At 48.8% G+C, this 20050-nt stretch overlaps 1 protein-coding gene across 5 annotated transcripts in view; it reads left to right on the top strand.

The window, feature by feature from the left end:
• The window catches only part of SIL1 (SIL1 nucleotide exchange factor), a 99213-nt gene that overhangs the window by 13709 nt on the left and 65454 nt on the right, over nucleotides 1-20050 (top strand). For all 5 annotated transcript variants that reach the window (XM_063348837.1, XM_063348840.1, XM_063348836.1 and 2 more), the window contains 2 exons: nucleotides 9230-9344; nucleotides 12621-12756. In XM_063348837.1, the coding sequence (XP_063204907.1) occupies nucleotides 9240-9344; nucleotides 12621-12756 (241 nt within the window). In that variant the 5' untranslated portion in view covers nucleotides 9230-9239. The remainder of the gene's footprint in view (nucleotides 1-9229; nucleotides 9345-12620; nucleotides 12757-20050) is intronic.

The raw sequence follows: 20050 nt of genomic DNA on the forward strand, positions 1-20050 counted from the left end.
AAGGTCTCTGAACCGGGAGTCACTTGGGGGATCAAAGTTCTGCTTAGCGGAGGCTGATGAGGCAAAAGACAGGACGACAGCAGGCAGGTCACAGCCTGTGCGGGTGATCTGGGCCATTTAATAACGGCAGTTGGGCCTCCAGAGGGGTCTGTGAAACCTTCTCCTCTGCTGAAGGACTCAGGCCTGCTTCAACCCCTGAGGAAGTGGACGTGCAATGTCCAGCGCCTGCGCTTGGCTGGAGAGATTCTGCAATGCCTGAGAGATTGTTTAATTAAAAGCCTGCTGCACTGTCACATTTCAAACTGTTTTTTCCATACATTGCTACAAGTAGTATCTAAAATAGCTCCATCTGACAAGAGATGAGAGAATTTTTCAACTGTGGACTCCTTGCATTTGGTGGTGCTTTGTGTGCAGGCGGTTTCCTTGCTTCTTCCCTGATTTTTATCAAGCTTAAAACAGTGTCCAAGGAGCAACAAAGGCTGGAGCATTGTGATCCTAGGTGCAGTGTAAGCACGTGTCAGTCTGTAACCATCTCACAAGCTGAAAGGCAAAAAACCCTTCCCCAAAGTCAAAGTGGCAGATAATGAAGAACAAGAAAGGGATGGAATTATGTTCTCTTTCAGCTTGCCGTGTCTGTGCATCTACTTCTGCATTTGCAGCCTTTGGGGCTCTTTGCTGTTTCAGATTTCCTTGGGGAAAAAAGCTGCTGAAGGAATGCTGCCGGCTGCTGGCTGGCTGTTCTGCTTTGGTTTTGAACTGGGGAGGCTCTTATGCTCGGGGAGCAAGACGGGCTTTTTAATCTTGGTGGGAAATGCCTGGGTAGAGAAGTGGAAATCATGGTGAGAGTCGCTTTTAGATGATTGTAGTGGTAGTCTCTCTTCTTTCTTCATATTCGTTACTGTCCCAGAGCTTTTTTAATTGCTTATGAAAGGCATCCTCTGAGGCCACTTTAAAAGTACTAAAGCAGTGAAAAAAAATAAGCAAACTTGAACAATGCCTTTCATCCAAGCGTGTGAAGATATTACTGCAGACCTTAGTGGAAGGAGCCCTGCGATTCCCGTGTTTGTAACCATTGCGTCTGTGTTAGGAGTGGAGCAACTGAGCCCCAGCGTGGGGAGCGACTTCCCTGGGTTCATGCAGAGAGTTGGGGCAAAGCCAGGAGCAGTCCCGAGGCAACCTGCTTGGCAGTGGCTATGTTCATCCCCAGAGAGCTCCTTATATCCCTTCGGGGAAGGTTTGAGATTGTCTTCTTGGGCCTTTATTCTGGATTTTGGTGCCGGTGGCCAACCTTGCAGCTCCTGGGTGGGTTTGGTGGATCCCAGTAGCTTTTCAGCTGGGAACTTGCCACGAAACTGGAAGCGTGGGGGGAGCCCGGTTTGCTTGCAAGGGAGGTCCTGAGCTGGGCATCCCGCCAGACATCCTGCGCAATTAATCCCATGGGTTGCGGTGCCACATTAATCCTGCCCGCACAGCCAGAGCACGCGGCGGGCGAGCCACACATTTGCTGCCCGTGTGCCATGCTGTTCCCTGCTGTGACCTGTACCCGTGGGTTGTCACGCTGAGTAAGAGCTGTCACCGCTGCCTGGTGCACTGTAAAGAGGTGAAGAAATCCATTTTTCATAAACTTCACAGCTCACTGTTTCTGGCAGATTGATGGGGCTGTTGGAGAAGCCCTTTGCTTGCTTGCTGTCGGGGCACCTCTGTGCCGGGTGCTCTGCAGGGCTGCGGCAGCGGGTGCCCTCGGCTCGGGAGAGATGGCAGTCCCGACAGGAAAACTCCGGGCTGAGCCAGAGCCCGCAGCAAGGGTCTTGGCAGGTGCAGGCTGAGATATCGACGCAGGGGAAAGATGCTTGTGGCGTGGCAGGCGGCGTGGGTGCTGCCATGAGAGTTGTGTGCCTGATACATCAGTGTCGAATTTCTACAACACTGAGCCTGAATTTTGCATGGTTTTTTAACCTCTTAATTGAGTCTTTTTATAGGGAGGCCGGCACCTGACAGGGGAAGGAGGTTGTTATTTGATGTGAGAGCCACGAGTGAACAGCAATAACTTGGAAAATGCAAAAAGCTGGTTCCAGAGAGGCTGTTTCCAGAGTACACCAATTAAATCTTTGGTTCTTTGTTAGCCCAATTGCAGTGGGACATCAGGGTGTCCCTTACCCTGGCTAATCCCGTGGCCGCTTTCGTTCCTGTTAGATCCTCCAAGCTGAGGAAGACAGAGGGGGTAAAAAAAATACGCTGATGGAAATGATAGATATTGGCGGGGGGGGAATATCATCCTTTTTATGTGCTGCGCATGGGAAATTGCAGCAAGGAGCAGGAGAAGGGAACAGGTATGGGCAGGAGGAGAGGCGATTTCAGCTGGGGTTTGGGGCGATGTGGAGGCGATGAGGGAGGGAAGAGCTGTTTTTGTGTGGTTGAGGTCAGGCAGTGCGGCAGCTTCCAGAAAGAGGTTTGTCCTGGAGGTCCCTGCGCATCTCTCATCTCCAGGCAAGTCCTAAATTGGTGCAAATAAGCCCCTGCGCTCGGCTATGGACTTGAATGTGCTCGCTAGCCCTGAAGCTCTGCGGAGCGAGGGTGTCGTGTGTGTGTGTGCAGGCAGTCGCGGAGCCCTGCGAGAACAGCTGTCGGAAATTCAGATGGCTTCATTATTTATACATAATAAATGTTAAATTCAGTCCTCTGATCTCTGAGGCACGCTCTGGTTTTGCGTGCTTCGTCCTGGGGCATCCTGGACCTGGGGCTCTCTGGCATGGAGGGTCCAAGGAACACTGGAGATACGCTGGCCGCAGCCCTCGCCATCGGGGCGCTTGCTGAGCGGCGGTGGAGAGTGTCCTCCTCTGCCATCGCTGCTAATGAGCGGGCGGAGAGGACGATGGCAGCCTTACTCAGACTTCAAACCGCCGAAGTACAAAGCTGTGCTCTTGCCCTCTGGAGAGCAGCGTTTTCTGTGAACACCGCTTTCTGAAGGAATTAATTAAGTGAATTTAATTGATAGACTAAATGATGTTTCATGTTAAACTGCACAAAGTTATTTGGATAAACAACAGGGTTGGAGTTGCTGTGGTCAGGTAGAAGGGGCGATGCTGGCTTTATTCGTAAATGACCGGCACCAACCCACTTCTCTGGCCTGTGTGGAGCTGTGGCTGGTGCCAGCAGAGCCGCCGGGTGCCAAGAGCTGCCCTCGCCGTGCCCAGGTGCTGCTGTGCCATCTCCTGTCGCTGGAGACATCCGAGCTTTGCTCTCGCTTGTGTTGGCACCCGGCAGCGCTTGTAGGAAAGACCAACGTTAGGTGGTATCGTAGCCGAGCTGCCTTTAGAGGGGCTGCTGTTAGCTGATGGCTAAGCAGGTAGCCTGTAGGAGTTACTAATATTTATTATTATTATTTGTTAGTGGCAGTTATAAAAGATGCCATGGTAGATGCCGGGCTCTGTAAATCTCGTGTTTCTGCTGTGGTTATCCTTCTCCCTCCCCATCTCCCACTGTCCTGTGTCAAAATTTCTCCCTGTGCACTGGTCCCAGTTCAGCAGGACCTGCTCCTTGGTGGCAGGCTGTGCCTAACCAGCAGGGCTCGAGCTGCGATTTATTCCTGTAAACCTAAAAGCGTGGCCTCTTTGCTGCGTGGGTTCTCTGTGGGCAACCAAATACGGCAAGGTGTTCCCACAACTTTTCCCTTGTGTAGGAGTGTTTTTAACACGCCAGAGCAGAGTCCGGGTAGGAGTAAACGATGAGGAGCAAGCAAGAAGAATAAAAGTTCTTTAAGCGATTTCATAAGCAGCGTCAACAGGGTGGTCTGTATTGCAGCTGCGCGCACTCTGCTGTGCCGAAATCTTGGTAGTGTGAGGGTGTTTGCAAACAAGTGATACTCGCTGTCCTGTCTTTCACCCGTGCATGTAGGCCTCTGTGCTCAGGTGAGACCTTCTGGCAGGGCTTGGGGGCTCTCAGGCCAGTGGGCTCCTGTTTGGAGCTGGGGATACTCGCTGGAGGGACGAGCGTGCTTTCCCAACGGCAGGACTCCAGGAGGAGCAGAGCTGTGAGAGCATCCCGAGTGTGGCAGAAGTGGTTACAATGTGGAACCTCGAACAAAGCTGCGCACAGCCTGCCGGTGCAGGCTGGTGCATCCGTTCCCAGAGAAGCCTGTTCCTGCCGGGTTTGTCCTGGGACAATCGAGGACACAGAAACTGGGGCTCCATCAGGAGCATTCCATGCGTCCCTGAAGGAAGCTCCTCATTGTGTTTGGTGTTGCCGTTCAGGGCTCTTCTGCTTTGCATAAGGTGATAGATAGGTTCATTATTATTATTTTATTCTGTTTTTATTATTAATTTTTATTCAGATCTAGTTCTTTGATCAGTCAAGTGTATTCAGGTCTCTTCCAGCATCTTTTTAGTTTTAATATTGGCTTTAATGAAGAGGAAAATTCACTCCTGTCTCCTTTTGGAAGTGTCGCTGATCAGGACCCATCCGTGGCAGGAGGGAGCACAGGGAGACACACGGAGCAGCAGGTCACTGGTGCGTCCTGGGTGCCTGTCGATCAGCCGTGCAGAGCTACAGCAGCTCACCTGGGCACTGCACTTAGGGCAAGCGCAATTAATTGCTAGGCCTCATCTCAGGGAAGAAAAAGCATGAAAAGATGACAAAGATGGCTTTTAAGGGGGGAAAAGTGGTGTCAGAGACTCACAAGTCCTCTTCTTGATGAAGGCAGTAGAGAATGCTCAGATTTGGCAACGTTTGGTAGCTCTTTGTGGTTCTCGCAGCATCTTGCTGTCAGCTTGCATCTTTCTGCTGGATCCTCCACATTATAACGTGCTGCAGGTAACCATCTCCAGGCAAACATTACACGTGCTCTCTCTTACGAGAGCCATTGGGTTTTTAGTACGGGTAAGTTGTCTTCTCATGGCTCCAATATGCAGAGGAAATCCAAGAAATTCATGCCAGAAGCCGCGGTGCGACGTCCATGTACTGTCAGGGCAGGGAGAGCGGAGGCAGGTCTTCAGGATTGAGACCTGCTAAGCAGACACATGGTCACCTGGGCCTGTGTCCACCAAAACATGAGTATTTCCAGGCTGGCTTCTTTTAGCTTGGTTTGTACTTAACAGGAGCCTTTGTGTTTCTGTGCCCCTGGGAAGAAGAGAGGAGGATTGTATTTGCAGGGTGGTCCTGCTCATCTGTTTGAAAGCAGAGGGTTGCGCAGACCTGACTGTAATGAACGGGGAAGGGCAGAGTGTCCTGTGGCCTCCTAGTAATCCTCTGATTGTCCACCAGCTGTTTCCTCTCTTAGGCACAGACTGAATTTCAGATTAAAACTCCTCTTTCTCCTGTCGGTGTAGCTGCACAGCCATCGGAAGAGGAGGGACTGCCAGCCACAGGACATTCCCAAGGTGTCTGACTGACGCTGCACTGCTCTTCAGTAGCAAGTCAGCAAAAACGGGTGCTCATTACAGACCTGGGGACCCTATTGCTCAGAGGAAGAAAATTTCAGGTCAGGTCAGCTAAATTTCCTTCTCTTTCTCTGTTGCACTGCACATCACTTAGCACGTCATGCTGGTCTCGGCCATAGATGCCAGCGTCATTAAAATGACATTGTGTTTGAATGGGCATCTTGACTTGACACTGATTGTAGCATGTGTCCTGAGCACATCTCTTCAATCAGACATCTCAATTTACACGTCTATCTTTAAAACAGTTTCCTTAACTGTTATTGCCCATCAAACTTTGGTTTCAGCCTAAGAGGCTCTAAGTGCTTGGAGGTCTTTGTGTCATCGGTTCAGCTGAAAGGTGCCTGGGCTGTGTTCCTCGATGTCTTTCATCGTTTGATTGTTCTCCGCTGCTGCCCTACGTTCCGCAAGGGGACCTCTGTGAATTGTTTGTGCTCGTAGACACACAATGTGCTGTCGGTGCTTTCGTTACCACTGGCCATCCCGACGACGGGTGGCTGGGCAGATACCCGGCCTGAACTAGTAAATTTGCTGACAGTTTTGCAAGACTTAAAATTCCCATACTGCTCCCTCCATCTCTAGATGAGAACAAGGATTAGCTTATTGTTATTGCTTCCCGTTGTCCATAAAGCCAGAGCCTGGCGAGGGGGCTGGGGAGCTTCCTGGGATGTCCGCGTGCTCTCCTGGAGCAGCGGATCAGAATTCAGATGAGGTTTCAGATGGATTTATTGGAGTGGCACAGTATACGCAGTGTGGGCTTTGAGTTAGGACTTGAAAGAGCAGTGCGTTCCCAGCAGCCAAAGGCATTAATGAAATATGTTCCTCTTACTGACTGGCTTTGAACTGTCACCTATGACTACGGCAACTGCCTTCACAGGGCTGTGCAGCACTTAGTGATGCGCAGCTAGTAAAATCAGTAAAAATGTCCCTGCTAATAGAGAACATAATGGCAATGCTATTGTTTCTGCAGCTGCCGGTGCGGACAGGTTTTTCTGGAGCTGTGGAGCAGAACCTCCCAGCACTGCGAAGTCGAGAACATTGCCTGCTCTGACGGGAGGACTGCTGCGAGGAACGGAGGCTTCTTTGGAGCTGACCCTTTGCTTTTTCCCTAGTACCTGATTTTCTTTGACAAAAGAGAATTATTGGGGGGGGAGGAACCCACCCCACTCTGCACAAGGGGAATTTGTGGTCTTCCTGTAGCCGTTCTGGCGCTGACTGCTGCAGCTGTACATGGGTGCTGCTGGGTCCCAAAATGATGTCCTTAAATCAGAGCAAATACTCCCCATGCAGGTGGAGTCTCAGTTACCACCCTTTCTGCTTTGCAAGCTGCAAGGGTCGTTTCTAAAAATGCATTGTTTCCACATAACATTCGGTTTGGAAGCCCGCTCACGCCCTCTGCGTATGTCTGTCTTGTAATGAGATGTCAGCCTGTGCAGGCTTCTCTCCAGGAGCTTCAAACCCCCGTGTTTCACATGTTAGCTCCTCCTGCCTACCTGGGACCTAAGCAAACTGCTAATTGTTGTGCAGATGTCATCTTCCAGGCAGGCATGAGGTGGTAGGCTTTAAAGAGGCTGTACTGTCATTTGCTACCAGCCTTCTCGGTACACGTGAGCTCTATTTTTATGGGAGTGCGCGTTTTCTTTCAGCCGCTGCTTTGTTGAATTTCTTTTTCTTCTTTTCTCTTTTTATTTCCAGGCTTGCAGGTGAAGTTTTAGAGATACATCTATTTTTCATTATCCTAGTTTTGCCGCTTGTTTTATAACTGAAAAAAACCCCCAAACCCCTGTTTCCTATGTAATAAGCAGCAGTTTTCTTCTGAGATGAGTTTAAGGGGGGACTGTGTGTCATGGTCAGTCTGAGATGGAGGTCCCGACTCTGTCATTGACCAGAAGGGCATGTAGTTCTTTTGGGAGCAGGTGGAGTTTGGGGCCATGAATTCTGCTCTGGGTTTTCCAGCTCAGGAACTTGGGTGTTGGTTGTAGCCCGGTTGCCCTTGGCCTTGCCCCAAGTGAGAGGTGAAGGCTTTGGCCACAGGTCTTTGTCTATCTTCTGAAAAGGGAGAACTTTTCTTCTGCTCCGATTGTAGTTTAATAAGGGCTTGTGGGTCCTTGAGGTGGTTCTCTGACCCTTTAGAAAAGGGGAGACATCGGAGGAGGATATCAAGCACCAGGTCAGACATGCCAAGTGATACTTTCATGCATGGTGTGAATTAAGCAGAGGAACTCATTACTGAGGGATGCTGTGGGTGTCTGAAGTCCAGATCTGCTCCAAAAGCAATTAATGGCAAAACCAAAAATCCCGTTGATCTGGCTTTGAGCTCAAAGATAGAGGCTGCTGTTCGGGAAGCACCTGGGTCAGGAGTTTCTGGAAGCTGCATACATGCCTCGGATGTATTACTGTTTGTGCTCCCTGCTTGGCTGCTCTTTCCTAGACATCCACCACTGACCAGTGTGATCTAGTATTTTGCCTTTTATTTTCTTTTTTTTTGGCTAAAGCGAAAACCAAGCAGGAAGAGGAAGAAGAACCGTAACGGAGTGGGGAGGCAAGATAGCAGTAAAGGGGTGGAAGGAGAAGACTCCCTCCGTGTCCCTAAAGTCTTCTGGGGGCAGAGGTCCTCTGGTGGCAGGAGGCCGTGAGCATATTTTCTGCTTTGTGGAACAGAAGATGGTTGCTTCAAGGAAGGAAAAAAACCTGCGGTGTGATGTGCCATCCTGATGGACAACAAAGACAGAAAGAAAGATATTTAGGACTGCATGTATGGGAGGAAATTCTTTAAAACCTGGATAGGAGTAGGAGCAGACTTGATGGAGGGATGAGTAATGAAGGAGTGTTTGAACGGAACTAATCAGTCCCATCTTCTTTCAAAAGACCTCATTTAGTTTAATTTAGCAGCGTGTAAATTTAGAGCCAATCAAAGGAAATACTTCTCCAGCCTGTGTGCTGGCAGGCTGCTCCGTTCCCTACCCCAGCAGGAGAAGCAGCGAGCTGAGCGCCGTAGGTGGATTTAAAGCCTGGTGTTGCGAAGCAGTGGGGCCACGCATGTGTGCGAGTGTGGTTACACACATAGCGGTGGGGATACAAGCTCCGTACCAAGGGGGCTAGCAGCCACAAGAGCAGGACCTTTCTTCCCCCCCACCTCCCCCCCTAGTTCCGTCGGTGGTCTGTGGTCGGTCAGGGCAAGTGTTTGCCGTGGGGACTGCTTTACGGTCTGCTGCAAGCGCGGGCAGAGCCGGTGCTCTGAGCATCGAGGGAGAGCCTTGCGCTGTAAGAACCACCACATAAACCTTGTTCACCTCTGCAAAATGTTGTTTTCCTCAAGCAAAGCCTACATATGGATTTAGATAAACTTCTGATCCTTTGACAACTGGTAGTTTTGTTTAATTTAAATTAATGTAGCTACTTCTGTGTTTAAAATGAGGCACATGCATAAAAGGCATTCACAGGATTGCACTAATGTTTAGCTTTCCCTTTCACTGTCATCCGTGGCAGTAACACAGTGATTTTAAACAAGACTTACAGGTCTCTTCATCTTTTCCAGGAGACACATAAGCCCCTGCGGGGTCCACGTAAGGTACTTAGTCGTTACCTGTCGTAAGCTCCATTAGCAGTAAAATCGGCACCCCTTGCAAGCGGCTGCCCCTGGTGAGACCTGTGCGCCAGCACTTAGTGGTGTTCTTTGTCCTGCAGTGTTGCACCCCTGAAGCCATGCTGCGTTGCAAAATGTTGCTTAAAGGATGCTGAAACCTGTGAAAGTATGGAATAAAATATTGTTGGTTTTGCTTTCCGTTGCATTTCAGGCTGGTGGCAATGTCTCACTGGACTGGTCTCCTCTCCACCGCTGCCAAAGTCAACCTGCTGGTCTTGGTGGTTTCTGTGGTGTTTTCCCGGTCAAGCCTAAGCGACAGAGTTCCCGTAAGTGTTGACTGCTCCGGCCGAGAGCCACACTTGAGAGGGCTGTCCAGCCACCAGAGTCTCCGATGGGGTGACAGCCTTACCTGATCCCTCTGTAGGGCCGAGTAGAACGCAGCAGCGGTTGGTGAATCACCTCTTCTCCACAGGGGGTCTTCAATAGCAACATTTCAGCAGGGCTTCTTTCTTGAGACTGCTTGCCTCACCCCAGGAAATCCAGAATATTCTTGACCTGGAGGGTTTGCAATGGGAACGGTGCAACGCGGGCAGCTCTTGTGTTTGCTAGGTGTCACTTTTTCTATTTGGAGTTGTCACACGTTCCCCCTGGTAGCAAGAGGCAAAGCTAATTACGCAGTCTAGTGGCAAGAAGAGGGGAAGAGGTGTCCTTGATTAGTTTCCTAGCTGTGCCTCTGTTGAGTCACCGCAAGTGAGTCAGGTCCTTGCATCCCATGGGCACGGATTTTGCTACTTGCAGTGTTATTCTGAAGCTGCAGTTGAGGTGGGTGGACTCTGTCTGCCCCTTTGGGCTTGCACAGGTGCGCAAAACTACCCCAGTTCTGGATTCTGCTGCTGAGCCCCAGGTGCCAGACCCCTCTAGATTAGCAGATCTGGAAAGTTTCCTTGAGGAGCTTGCTTGAGACAGGCTCTGTAGCAGTGCAGTGGTGATTTTTTGGTTTAATTAATGCTGTGGCTTAAAATCACAACGACGCTGGCGTAGGGGAGTGCTGCCCCCCCCGCCATGTCCCTGGACACTCGCTCCTGCTTTTGCATTTTAGCTTGCTGGTCTGTTGGTTGTGTGATGCAGCTGTTTGGGAGCTGTGCTATTACCCAGAGCAAATACAAGGGACAGATGATAGTGTAAGTGCCGTCAGCCAGTGCCTTGGGCCCACCTGGGGTCAGGTAACGATGTCTTTGTTTCAGGGAGGGAGGGGAGGAGGCTGGAGAACAGAGCACAGTTGTCTCAGCTGGAGAGCAAGCACCAGGACAGGCACCCAGTGATACCTGCCCGAATTGGCAGGAGGCCTGACACGGGGGTTCAGACAGGGTTCGCGCAGTGGGTGGCTAACTCTCCCGTTGCCTTTTCCTGCGCTCCCTCTACAACGGCTCCGTGGTGGCCACGTCCCTCCTTTACTGCAAACAGACTGCAGATTGTCTCAAACCCTCCCTGATGAGGCTTTTCAGCTTATTGCAGCTGATTTCAGACTGATAAAGCCAGGAGGCTTTTTGCCTTTGAGGAAATTTCCATTGTTCTTTAGAAAACATCTTTCTTTCTGCATTTTTGATGATGAAAACAAACCAAAAAGGATTCTGCCTAACTTCTACCTAAATGAAGGACGGCTTGTGCATTGTTGCCCATTTTTGCTGGAAATACTAGTGAAAATGGGGTATTGCAAAGCAGTTGCGGGCCAAGCAGTGGGAGTAACGTTTAAATGAACCATGTCACATCCTTTTATCCTTACCGAAGGTTTAGACCACGGCGCTTCTCTTAAGCAGAGCCAGTAAACATCAGCTATCTCCATTATGTGTTTCAACAGATACAACACTCGGAGGCCTGTTGGTAAATTTACAATAGCCTGTATTGTTAAGTCCCTCTTGGATAATAATATAACAGCATAAATAAGCTAAGTAATAACTGCTCTGACTCATTTATTTTAGTCCTGTTGAGTCTTGGCTCAGAAAATGTTAACATTGATTTTCATCTGCAGAACCTGGCCTTTTATGTTTGTGAGTGTTACTGAGCTTTAACCATTTGTCATAATTTTAACAATTTCTAAGCCTCTGATGTGCTAAGCGAAAGTAGGAGTTAAGGTCTATTTTCCCACGCGTTTACGAAATTTCAATCCCTTTTGACAGATAAAATAAAAACATTCTATAGGTTTGTCAACCATCTTCGTGCGTTCCCGCTGTCGTTGCTAATTGTATGTGTTTTGCTCGGGCTGACATTTCTCTTGCTCAGAAACACTCTCCTAGGCTGGATAATGGATATTTATATGCAAAGCACCCAGATCCTGCCTGAAAATGTGCACACATTTATTCCAAGAAGTGGAAGAAGTGAAGGCAGAACGCGGACTAAAATTTCCAGTTAACCTCTTAATTGACTTTTTTTTTTTTTCCCTGTGAAAACGTTCTAAGGATTAATATCAAAACACTTCATGAAGTGAGCTGTAACTCTTATTCTAATTGCCAGCAATTAGGAATAATCTTTCCCTATAGGCTGGTTATTTGAAATTATTCAGTGGTGGCGTTCATGGAGATACCAGCAACGGATAATGTTCCCTGCAACAGAAACTGAGCTGCCTGGACGATTAGCCTGGACCAGCTTATCTGTTCCCGTGAAAACCAGACCAGCAAATACCCGCTTCCCAACCAGTTAATAGCCTGGTCTGAGATAGTACGAGGTCGTTACTCACTACGCGCTCTCAATAATTTTACCCGCGGCAGTTTTACACGACTCCCACCAGTTCCCTAGGGAGACTTTCCAGTGAACAGCGAGGTTTCCCTCGCAGCAAGGATTTTTTATTATTTTTTTTTTTTTCCCCCCTGCTTTTCATCCTCATTTTTTCCTTTGCGTAATGCCTTACCGCTCGTGCTGGCTGATCTACCACACCTCTACCGTTGGCGTGCTGCACTTGCGATGTAGGTGGCGATTAAATCACTGCCTCATTGTTTTAAAAGATTTGGAGGACACCGGGAACGGGTAAAGAAAAGGATGCTCGCGTTTTTATTGCGTGGGCAGTTCAGTGTGTTTTCCCTGTGTCCTATTTTGGAAATAGCTGAACTATTTTAGCTGAAATCTTCTCCAAGCCTCAAACAAGTGCTTTTAAGGGAAAAAAAAAAAAAAAAAAAGCAAAACACGAACAAACAATGCTTGAGGCGTTCCACTCGTGTGGAAAATTTCTGCTGAAAAAGTTAAAAGTTTGACATATTTTTAGGCAAGGGAAAATGGGGTCTTACAACATTACACAAGCCTAATGATAGTCGGGGCTCCTGGCTCTGAGTCTAATATAGGTGAGGCTCTGCGAAAGCTTGTTTTAAACCTGCAGCCTGCACTGGAATAGGAAATAAGCCGCGTTGCTTTGTTCAGCACAAATGTCATGCTAGTTATGCATGTTTAACCTTTAATATACTCTAAATCTAAATTTAACCATGTGGAAAGAATCTCGGATGTCAAAAAAAAAGAAAAAAATCTGCTGGCGAGGGAAAAAATTTTGTATTCTCAGCCGGCACTAAATTACCCAGATGCAATTGCTAATGAGCTGAATCTCTTCTATCCGAAAGGAATTTGCCCTTACAAAAATAGAAGAGAGCGACATAAAAGATGACAGCGGGAGAGAGCCGATAACAGAAGATGATGGTGATCCTGAAGACCTGGAAGTGTTTTACCCAACACATCAGTGGCAAACCCTCCGTCCAGGTAACGTGTTGATGACTAATTATAGCATCCCTCTGAAACAGTACCGACAGAAGCCGTGCAGCAACTCAAAAATACCTGTTTGTTCCCATGACAATGTATTCTTTGCTGGTGTTCGGAGCGAGAGGTAGGGACCCAGTGACCCAGTACAGGGACAGGGGACCATCGCCGAACCAGCTGGCCATGGGAGCGGTTGCTAAAGTGCTTTCAGTTCACTGGAGCAGGTCGAGTGGGCTGCCAGTCCCATCGCAGGTGGGGATGTGTCTCTGTCACTAGCTCAGAAGCCCTTTCTCTCTTTGTACGCTTGTCAAGGGACAGATTTTATAACATTTGTTGGCACGCGGTATCCCAGGTCTGCTGTGCTCCAATGTGGGCTGGTGAGATGCCGCTCAGTGGCAATATGATTAAGGATCGTCAGTGTAACACTACACAGCTTTTTAACAATGGGTTTTCTGTTCCTTGGCTGTTTGAAATCCAGCTTTTATCCCTATCCGCACATCCCATGAAAAAAAAAATCTCTTCCCTTTTTTTGGGGTTGACGTCTTTTATTAGACGTGTATGGGACAGGTATGGTGGGAAAACACCAACCGAGCAGGCTGGCTTCGCTGCAAAATCCCGTGTGCTGGGAAAGGCTCCGGAGAGGATAAGCCCGTTTAAACACACACACAGGTGCATGTGCGCACACATATTTCGGCAATTAGGATGATCAGTAAGCCTGCCTCTGGGGTCTTGGACAAGGTATTTAATCCACTTGTGCTTCAATGTCCTCATGTATATGCAGGTGTAATACCTTCCCACCTCGGAAGGGTGAACTAAGTAGTAATTAATTTTTATAAAGTGCTCTGAATTTAAAAGAGCTTTATCCTGTGCTTAGTGTTATCATTGAATGAATAAATATAGGATCCATTTGTCTCGAAATTTCTGCCAGATATAGCAGAATGACTTTTCCAAATGTAAATCTTTGTGTAACATAAAAGTCTAGCAAAAGCCCCTAAATTTCACAAAGCTGCAGTATATACTTATATTCCATTTTTGTACCATTATGTATGGAAGGCGTGTGGTGTCCCTGCTTAGTATTCAGGCTGGCAGATCCCCACCACCCTCGTTGAAGCAGAATATGTATATACTTGCAGTCATTATAAACGTCGTTGCCGGTTTTGTTCAGAAGCACCTTCTCCGTTGCTCGGGTTTCTTGTTCCACTTCATTTTTGTAGCAATTCCACGTTGGGCATGTGCAGCGAAGAGCTTGTGGAAGTGGGGAGCTTGTCAGCATTCACAGCGCGCTGTAGGAGAAGAATTTCAATTACTCTCGTAAAAGGCTTAAATGGTGGCCTGCCTCATCGTCTGGTCGCTACAGATCCTCGTTTCAGGTGTGCGTGCGGATTTGGGTAGAAACATGTCAGAAAAATGAGTTTTCCTTAGTCTCTCCCTGCCAGCCTGGGTTTTTGTCTCCTGTGGGTTTCTCTGAAGCCACGTCCTGTGTGTGGACTGTGACTCGCAGTTTTCGCGTGCGTATTACCCGAGGCAAGACTCGTGAACCTGCTGCCTCCACAAGCCCATCCCTGCTGCCTCTGACCTCCAGGGTTTCTCCTTTGCTAGCACGGGTCCGTGCTGCGGTTTGTCGACCCGCAGGACGAGGGAAGCGGCCAGCGTGGCCTCATGAGGGATGTGCCTTTCTGGCCTTTAACAGAGGCACACGTGTTGGCAGCGTGTCTAATCCGGAGCTGCTGCATCTTCCGATGTTTTCTGCCGTGGTTTCACTCGCTCACAGCCGAGCAGAGCCCTGGCTGGGCTGTGCTCAGCACAGGCCGAAGTGAACCGCAGCACGATGCTCACAAGTTTGCTTTCTGCCACCCTCCTCTCCAGGATGGCCCTGTGCCGTCTTCTGTTGTATCCCTGCGGCAAATGGGGCCAGTCTCTCCTGAGGAAGCAAATGTTTTTATTTGAAATCTGGATCTTCAGTTTGAATAGCGGAAGGGACCTCAGAGTTGCGTTTCCTGCTGTCGCACTCCTGTTTCATCTTGTTCCTTTCCTGAGCTCAGCACAGGATATTTATGCTTCTGTCCAGTCCCGCAGTTGCTCATCTTTTATACATGTATTTCCAATTTTATTCTACTGTTTTTTCTGGTTCCCTGTTGCTAATTGCATCAAACTGCTTTTTTCCGCCGAGACTGCAGCAGTGTCATCGCCATGTAACCTGTCAAATCCCTCCACCAAATTCAGTCGGTATTGTCTGTGTAACGCTGCTTTGTGTGGTTCTTCACTCGCTGCCTACAGTGTGAGCTGGATTTTGATCAAGTGCTTTCTTGCACTTCGAGCACGCTTCAAGCTGCTGGAGGTAGCTGGATGCAAACAGAGAGAGACAGTTACCCTAAGAGCTCTGCCGCCTGTAATCTGGAAGCAAGGGGATCAGTTGTCTCTTCTGCCAGCCAGCTGGGAAGCTGACGGGCTGTGGAAAGGTTGGTGAAACTTCACAAAGTCCTTTAACACTTCGTTAGGCGTTGCTTTTTTCTCACTCGGTACTAAATAATGCACCAGCCACGGCTAGGTTAGACAGAAAGGATACACGTGCCTTGGAAAGACTTCTAGCACCTCCATTATTTTACTTTTTTTGCTGCCATTGGAGGAAACAATGAAGACGTCTGTGGGACTTTTCATCCTGTTCTTAGTTGGCATCCGTAGGAACTTGCAGGCGACTTGGGTTTTAACAAGCAGGATTACAACGTCCTCTGAATGGATGTTCACGCCCGTGATCAGATCACTTCTCGTGGCCAGGGATCTCTTCGTCCACACACGCAGGTATTTTTTTTGAAGTTGTGCTTCCTCTGGTCTTGCTTTCCTTTCTGAATGCACTTTCACCAGGTGATAGTACCCTCGTGAGTTGGAAGCTCTCTGGAGAAACACAGCAGAGCTGGCTTGTGATTCGCTTTTGTTGCTGCTTACATTAAGCTCTTCCAAGTGCAGGGAGGCGAGTCTGTCAGTGCACAGAAACGCCCCACCACTTCTCAAGGTGATCTTTGCCTGTTGGTTATGGCAACCAAATACTGATTCCTTAGTCTCTGTGATGACAGAGATGAATGGAAGGATTGGATGGCATTGATGGTCTTCTGTATCAAGTTGACAGTTTTCTTCGGGGTTCTGTATAGAAAAGCATTTCTTCCACGGCTGTAGGTGACCTCAAATCTGCCATGCAACATCCTGGAGCACACGAATGCTTCATTTCTCAGGAATTACCTCCTTTTGTTATTTGGGCACCTTGTTTCCCTCTGTCTGTTTAGCATTCCTGATGATTATTGAAACTCAGATTGCTCTGACCATCTAGTCGCGTCGCTGACCAGCAGATTTTCCACCCTGCATGCGGGTCAGAAGTAGCTCCTCTGGGGAAAACGCTGCTGTGAAGACTAAGGAAAAGGATATGAGAGGCAAGGGTTTAACTGGGAAAATAAAAGGGGGTTAATCACCTTCTCCTTAGCAGCGAGCAGAGCTGTGGGGAGCCCGGGCTGCACGGTGCTTCTGTAGATGGGCTGTGTCCACCTCTGTGGCAGCAGCACTTTCCTGCTCCCTGATGTGGCAGAAACTCGCTGGCAGGTTTCTCAGCTGACAGTTTGAAATTGGGAATTAACGTGTCCAGTTTCCAAATCCAGATGGACCAAGCAAGAACCTCATCTGCCCAAAATATCAAAATATTTACAATCTACTCTGTACGCTTTCCATTTGAGAGGAGCCAGCACTGGGGCACAGAAAGGCTTCCTTTGGTCCAGAGCAGCTCCCTGCGGACTGGAGAAATGGAGCAAAATCTTGCATTGGCGACTGAAATGTTGCGTTGTTGGGTCTATCTCAGTTTTGGATAGCCTGTCTCTGTATCTAGCCGGGCAGAGCGTGTCTTACAGGAGCTCAACTGGCCTGTACCTTTAGCTGTGGTTAAACTTCGGGCTCGCAGAGCTGTGTGCTGATACCTGCAGTTACTCTGTGGCATTTGTACTGTTCAGAGTCATTTTCCTAAGTGCCTAATTATATTGCAGTTAAAAAATAAGAAGCCATGACTGCCGCTGTTGATCAAACTGCCAGAGCGAAGTTGATGTGAGCATGCTGTTGTTGCTGCTTCTGCAAAGATGAAACCATCTTCTGTTCAGCGGGAAGCTGATGATACGTTACTGAGCATTTAAATATCCGTGGCTGCAGCTTCCGCAGGTCCGCGGGCTGCTTTCTCTGGCGGTAGCTGTCTTTTGCCGTTCATACTTGTGTCAGGTCTTCCCCTGTCTCATTTGCTGCACAAACAAGGTTGTACAGGTATGGAAACAGCTCTCAAAGAAAGCATTCACGTCGGGGAGCTCATTTCAGAAGCTGCTTTGAAGGACTTGCTGTGGTTTTGGAGAGAACAGGACTCAGGACCGGGAATGACTCCATCCAGTTTCGTTGCCAGTCTTTGTTTTTCAAGAGGCTTCAGGGGCCGAATGAGGCAGCCACCGCTGTAAGCTGAGGAGAGGTTTGTAAAGCTGGGAGGAGAAGGTAATGGCAGGAGGGATCCCTTTGGCTCAGGACTCCCGTGCCAGGGGCTGTCCCCAGCCCGCGTGGGTGATGTGGTGGCTGGCGAGGATTTCCTTACACCTCGACGGTGGGCGTCTTGCTCCTGCCGTTCAGCGGGATGTCCTGAGCTGTGCCGAGTCCTGCTGATTGCTTTGCTGAATTAATGAATCCGTCCAAGCCATTGGCTTCTGGGTGACCTAGACCTAACTCAAACGCAGGTCTCTGAAATATTTATGTCAGCACGGGCAAGAGAGGGCTGTGAAACACGGTGTTAAACCACCAGGGTATGCTCGTTTTTGCAAAGCTGGACATGTGTAATCCGGGAAATGGGAACCTCAGCAGATCAGCACAGGTTCACATGAAGAGGGAAGCAAATAGGATTTTAAAAACCTTATTTGCACCAGATGAAATGCTTCTTTTCCATTTTATTTTTTTTTATATAAAATAACTTGTTACTGATGTGCAGAGGGGAGAAATCTTGACTGTGGCGTTGTTACAGTCTTCTCTGGCCTGCAGCAGGGAGAGCTGCAGGGTGAGTACAGCAGGTAGGAAAGCCCAGGCAGGCTCGAGAGCGGTTGCAAACGTTCAGAGCTTGGAGGCAGAGTTATGGCCGCTGGCAACACTCCCTCTGCTTGTTTTCCATCTGACCTCTCGCATACGAGGCTTTTGATATCTTAAGTGTATCTCGTGCCTGTTCTCCTTTTTATTACCACATGCTTCCTCTCTCCTCCCTTGGTTTCCCCATCCTCGTGACTTCACACCTTGGCATTATGGGGTGGAGGGTTTCCCTAACACTGGCTCGTGCTCAATTCCTCTGTACACTGAAGGTCTTCTCTGGCAAAAGTGCCAGGGCTGAAGCTCCCTGTGCTGCTTCTGGCTCTGGCGTGGGGCAGACGCGTAAAACAGTAAATTCTCCTGATGTGCGTAAGAGGGATAACCGTGTGTCCCTGTCTGGTGCTGTCAGAGGGCAGGATTGGGACTGCCCGGGAGATGCTTGGAGAGCTTGCAGACAGAAGGTGCCTGAAACCTCTGAGTAGGGAATGTTTGAAGGATGCCAGGTTTGGGACATGGAGATATTGTCTGTGTGAGTCTTCCCAGCTCAGCTGTGCAGATGAGGGCAGTGCTGTTACCTGTCTCCAGCCATACTCTGCATTATCCGCTTGGATTTTCTTTGCCAGCGGGTTCTCTGAGCTGGGAATGCAGAGGGTGCCCACAGGGGCTGCACACCTGCTCCTTGTCAAGCAGTCTCTTCACTGTGCAGACAAGGGCAGCCCAGCACTGCGCGGTGAGCAGGACGGCGTCCCGGCTGCGAGGCAGGCCTGGGCTGGCCGTCCTCTGCACGGTGAGCTGCCCGGAGCCACTGCTACCGTCCCCACGAGGTGTCGGTGGCTTTGGACCCGTATAGTTGAGGCACTCGTGAAACCACCAGGAATGTTACTGGGCTGGGTCCTTGGGCACAAAGCTGACCTTTTCCAGGAGAGGACAGAACTGCAGAACCTTTGTCGTTCACGCTAAGAAATGGGAAACTGTAGCAAATAACACAACTTTATAGGTCAGTAACGGAACGCGCATGTTAAAAAATTGAAAAAAAATATAAAAAAATACTCCTACATTGTAAAAAACAAAAAACAAAAAAAACCCACTCTGCTTCTCTAATTTGACAACTGTAGTAATGTAGTTTTGATTATAGATTTTGTAGCATCTTGTAAGTGCAGTGTCTATATATCTATCTATCTAATTAGATTTAAATAATGTGAGACCTTAGGACTGCATCACTCCTGGTACCACATCATTCCTGGGAACTGGGCAGCAATGGACTGTTGTGTGTCAGTACGCTTCACTTGCAGGTTTTAATTAAGCGTAATGGCAGGGGTTGGTGGTGTGCCCAGCCCCAGCGCACATGGCTCGGAGCAGTGGGCTCAGCGTGGCACGTTCAGCGTGGCCAGGTACCGGGCTGGCTCACAGGGCTGTTTCCCCGTGTTTCCTATCAGCTTCTCTGTGTGTCGGGAAGTTTTGCCACCGTTGTTTTCCCAGCGTGTCCAGGAGGTTCAGTATTTGTGAAATGAACTGAGAGGCGATTTCTTGTTCCCCCTCAAACACAGCTAAAACTTCTGTTGTCTTCTGTCATTTCAAGAACTGCCGGTATCCTGGCAGCACTGGAGTCAGGGAGAAAACACTCTAAATTTACTACTTGGATTGCTCTGTTTAGGAGCGAAGCCGGGCTGAGACGGGCTTTCGGTGAATCAGGATGAATGCTGTCCCTTCCTGGCTGTGGTGTTACTGGTTTCGTTAAACGAGCTGGTTGTACAGAGTCTTCTGCGGTGATACATGTACTGCTAAAAACTAATTGCGCTTCTGAGCAGCCGAGATAAAAGTTTGCAGCTTCTCTAACATAGAGCCATGGGCTTGGATGTGAGGCATAACCAAAACAAGGATGTAACGATGTATTGTATGACTCCATGCCCCACAGTGTTTTACAGGTTAGTTATAAAATCATAGACTCATAGAATCTTCATGGTTGGAAAGGAGGGACCTTTGAGATCATCGAGTCCAACCACACGCTCACAAAAAACCCTACAGTCTCTGCCACTACAGTGTGCCCTGAAGTGCCAAATCTAGATGTTTCTTAAACACCTCTAGGGATGGTGACTCAACCCCCTCCCTGGGCAGGCTGTTCCAGGGCCTGACCACTCTTTCAGTAAAGTAATTCTTCCTAATATCTAACCTAAACCTCCCCTGCCGCAACTTCAGACCATTTCCTCTGGTCCTG

The sequence above is a fragment of the Chroicocephalus ridibundus genome, chromosome 11, assembly GCF_963924245.1.
Source record: "Chroicocephalus ridibundus chromosome 11, bChrRid1.1, whole genome shotgun sequence".
Lineage (NCBI taxonomy): Eukaryota > Metazoa > Chordata > Aves > Charadriiformes > Laridae > Chroicocephalus > Chroicocephalus ridibundus.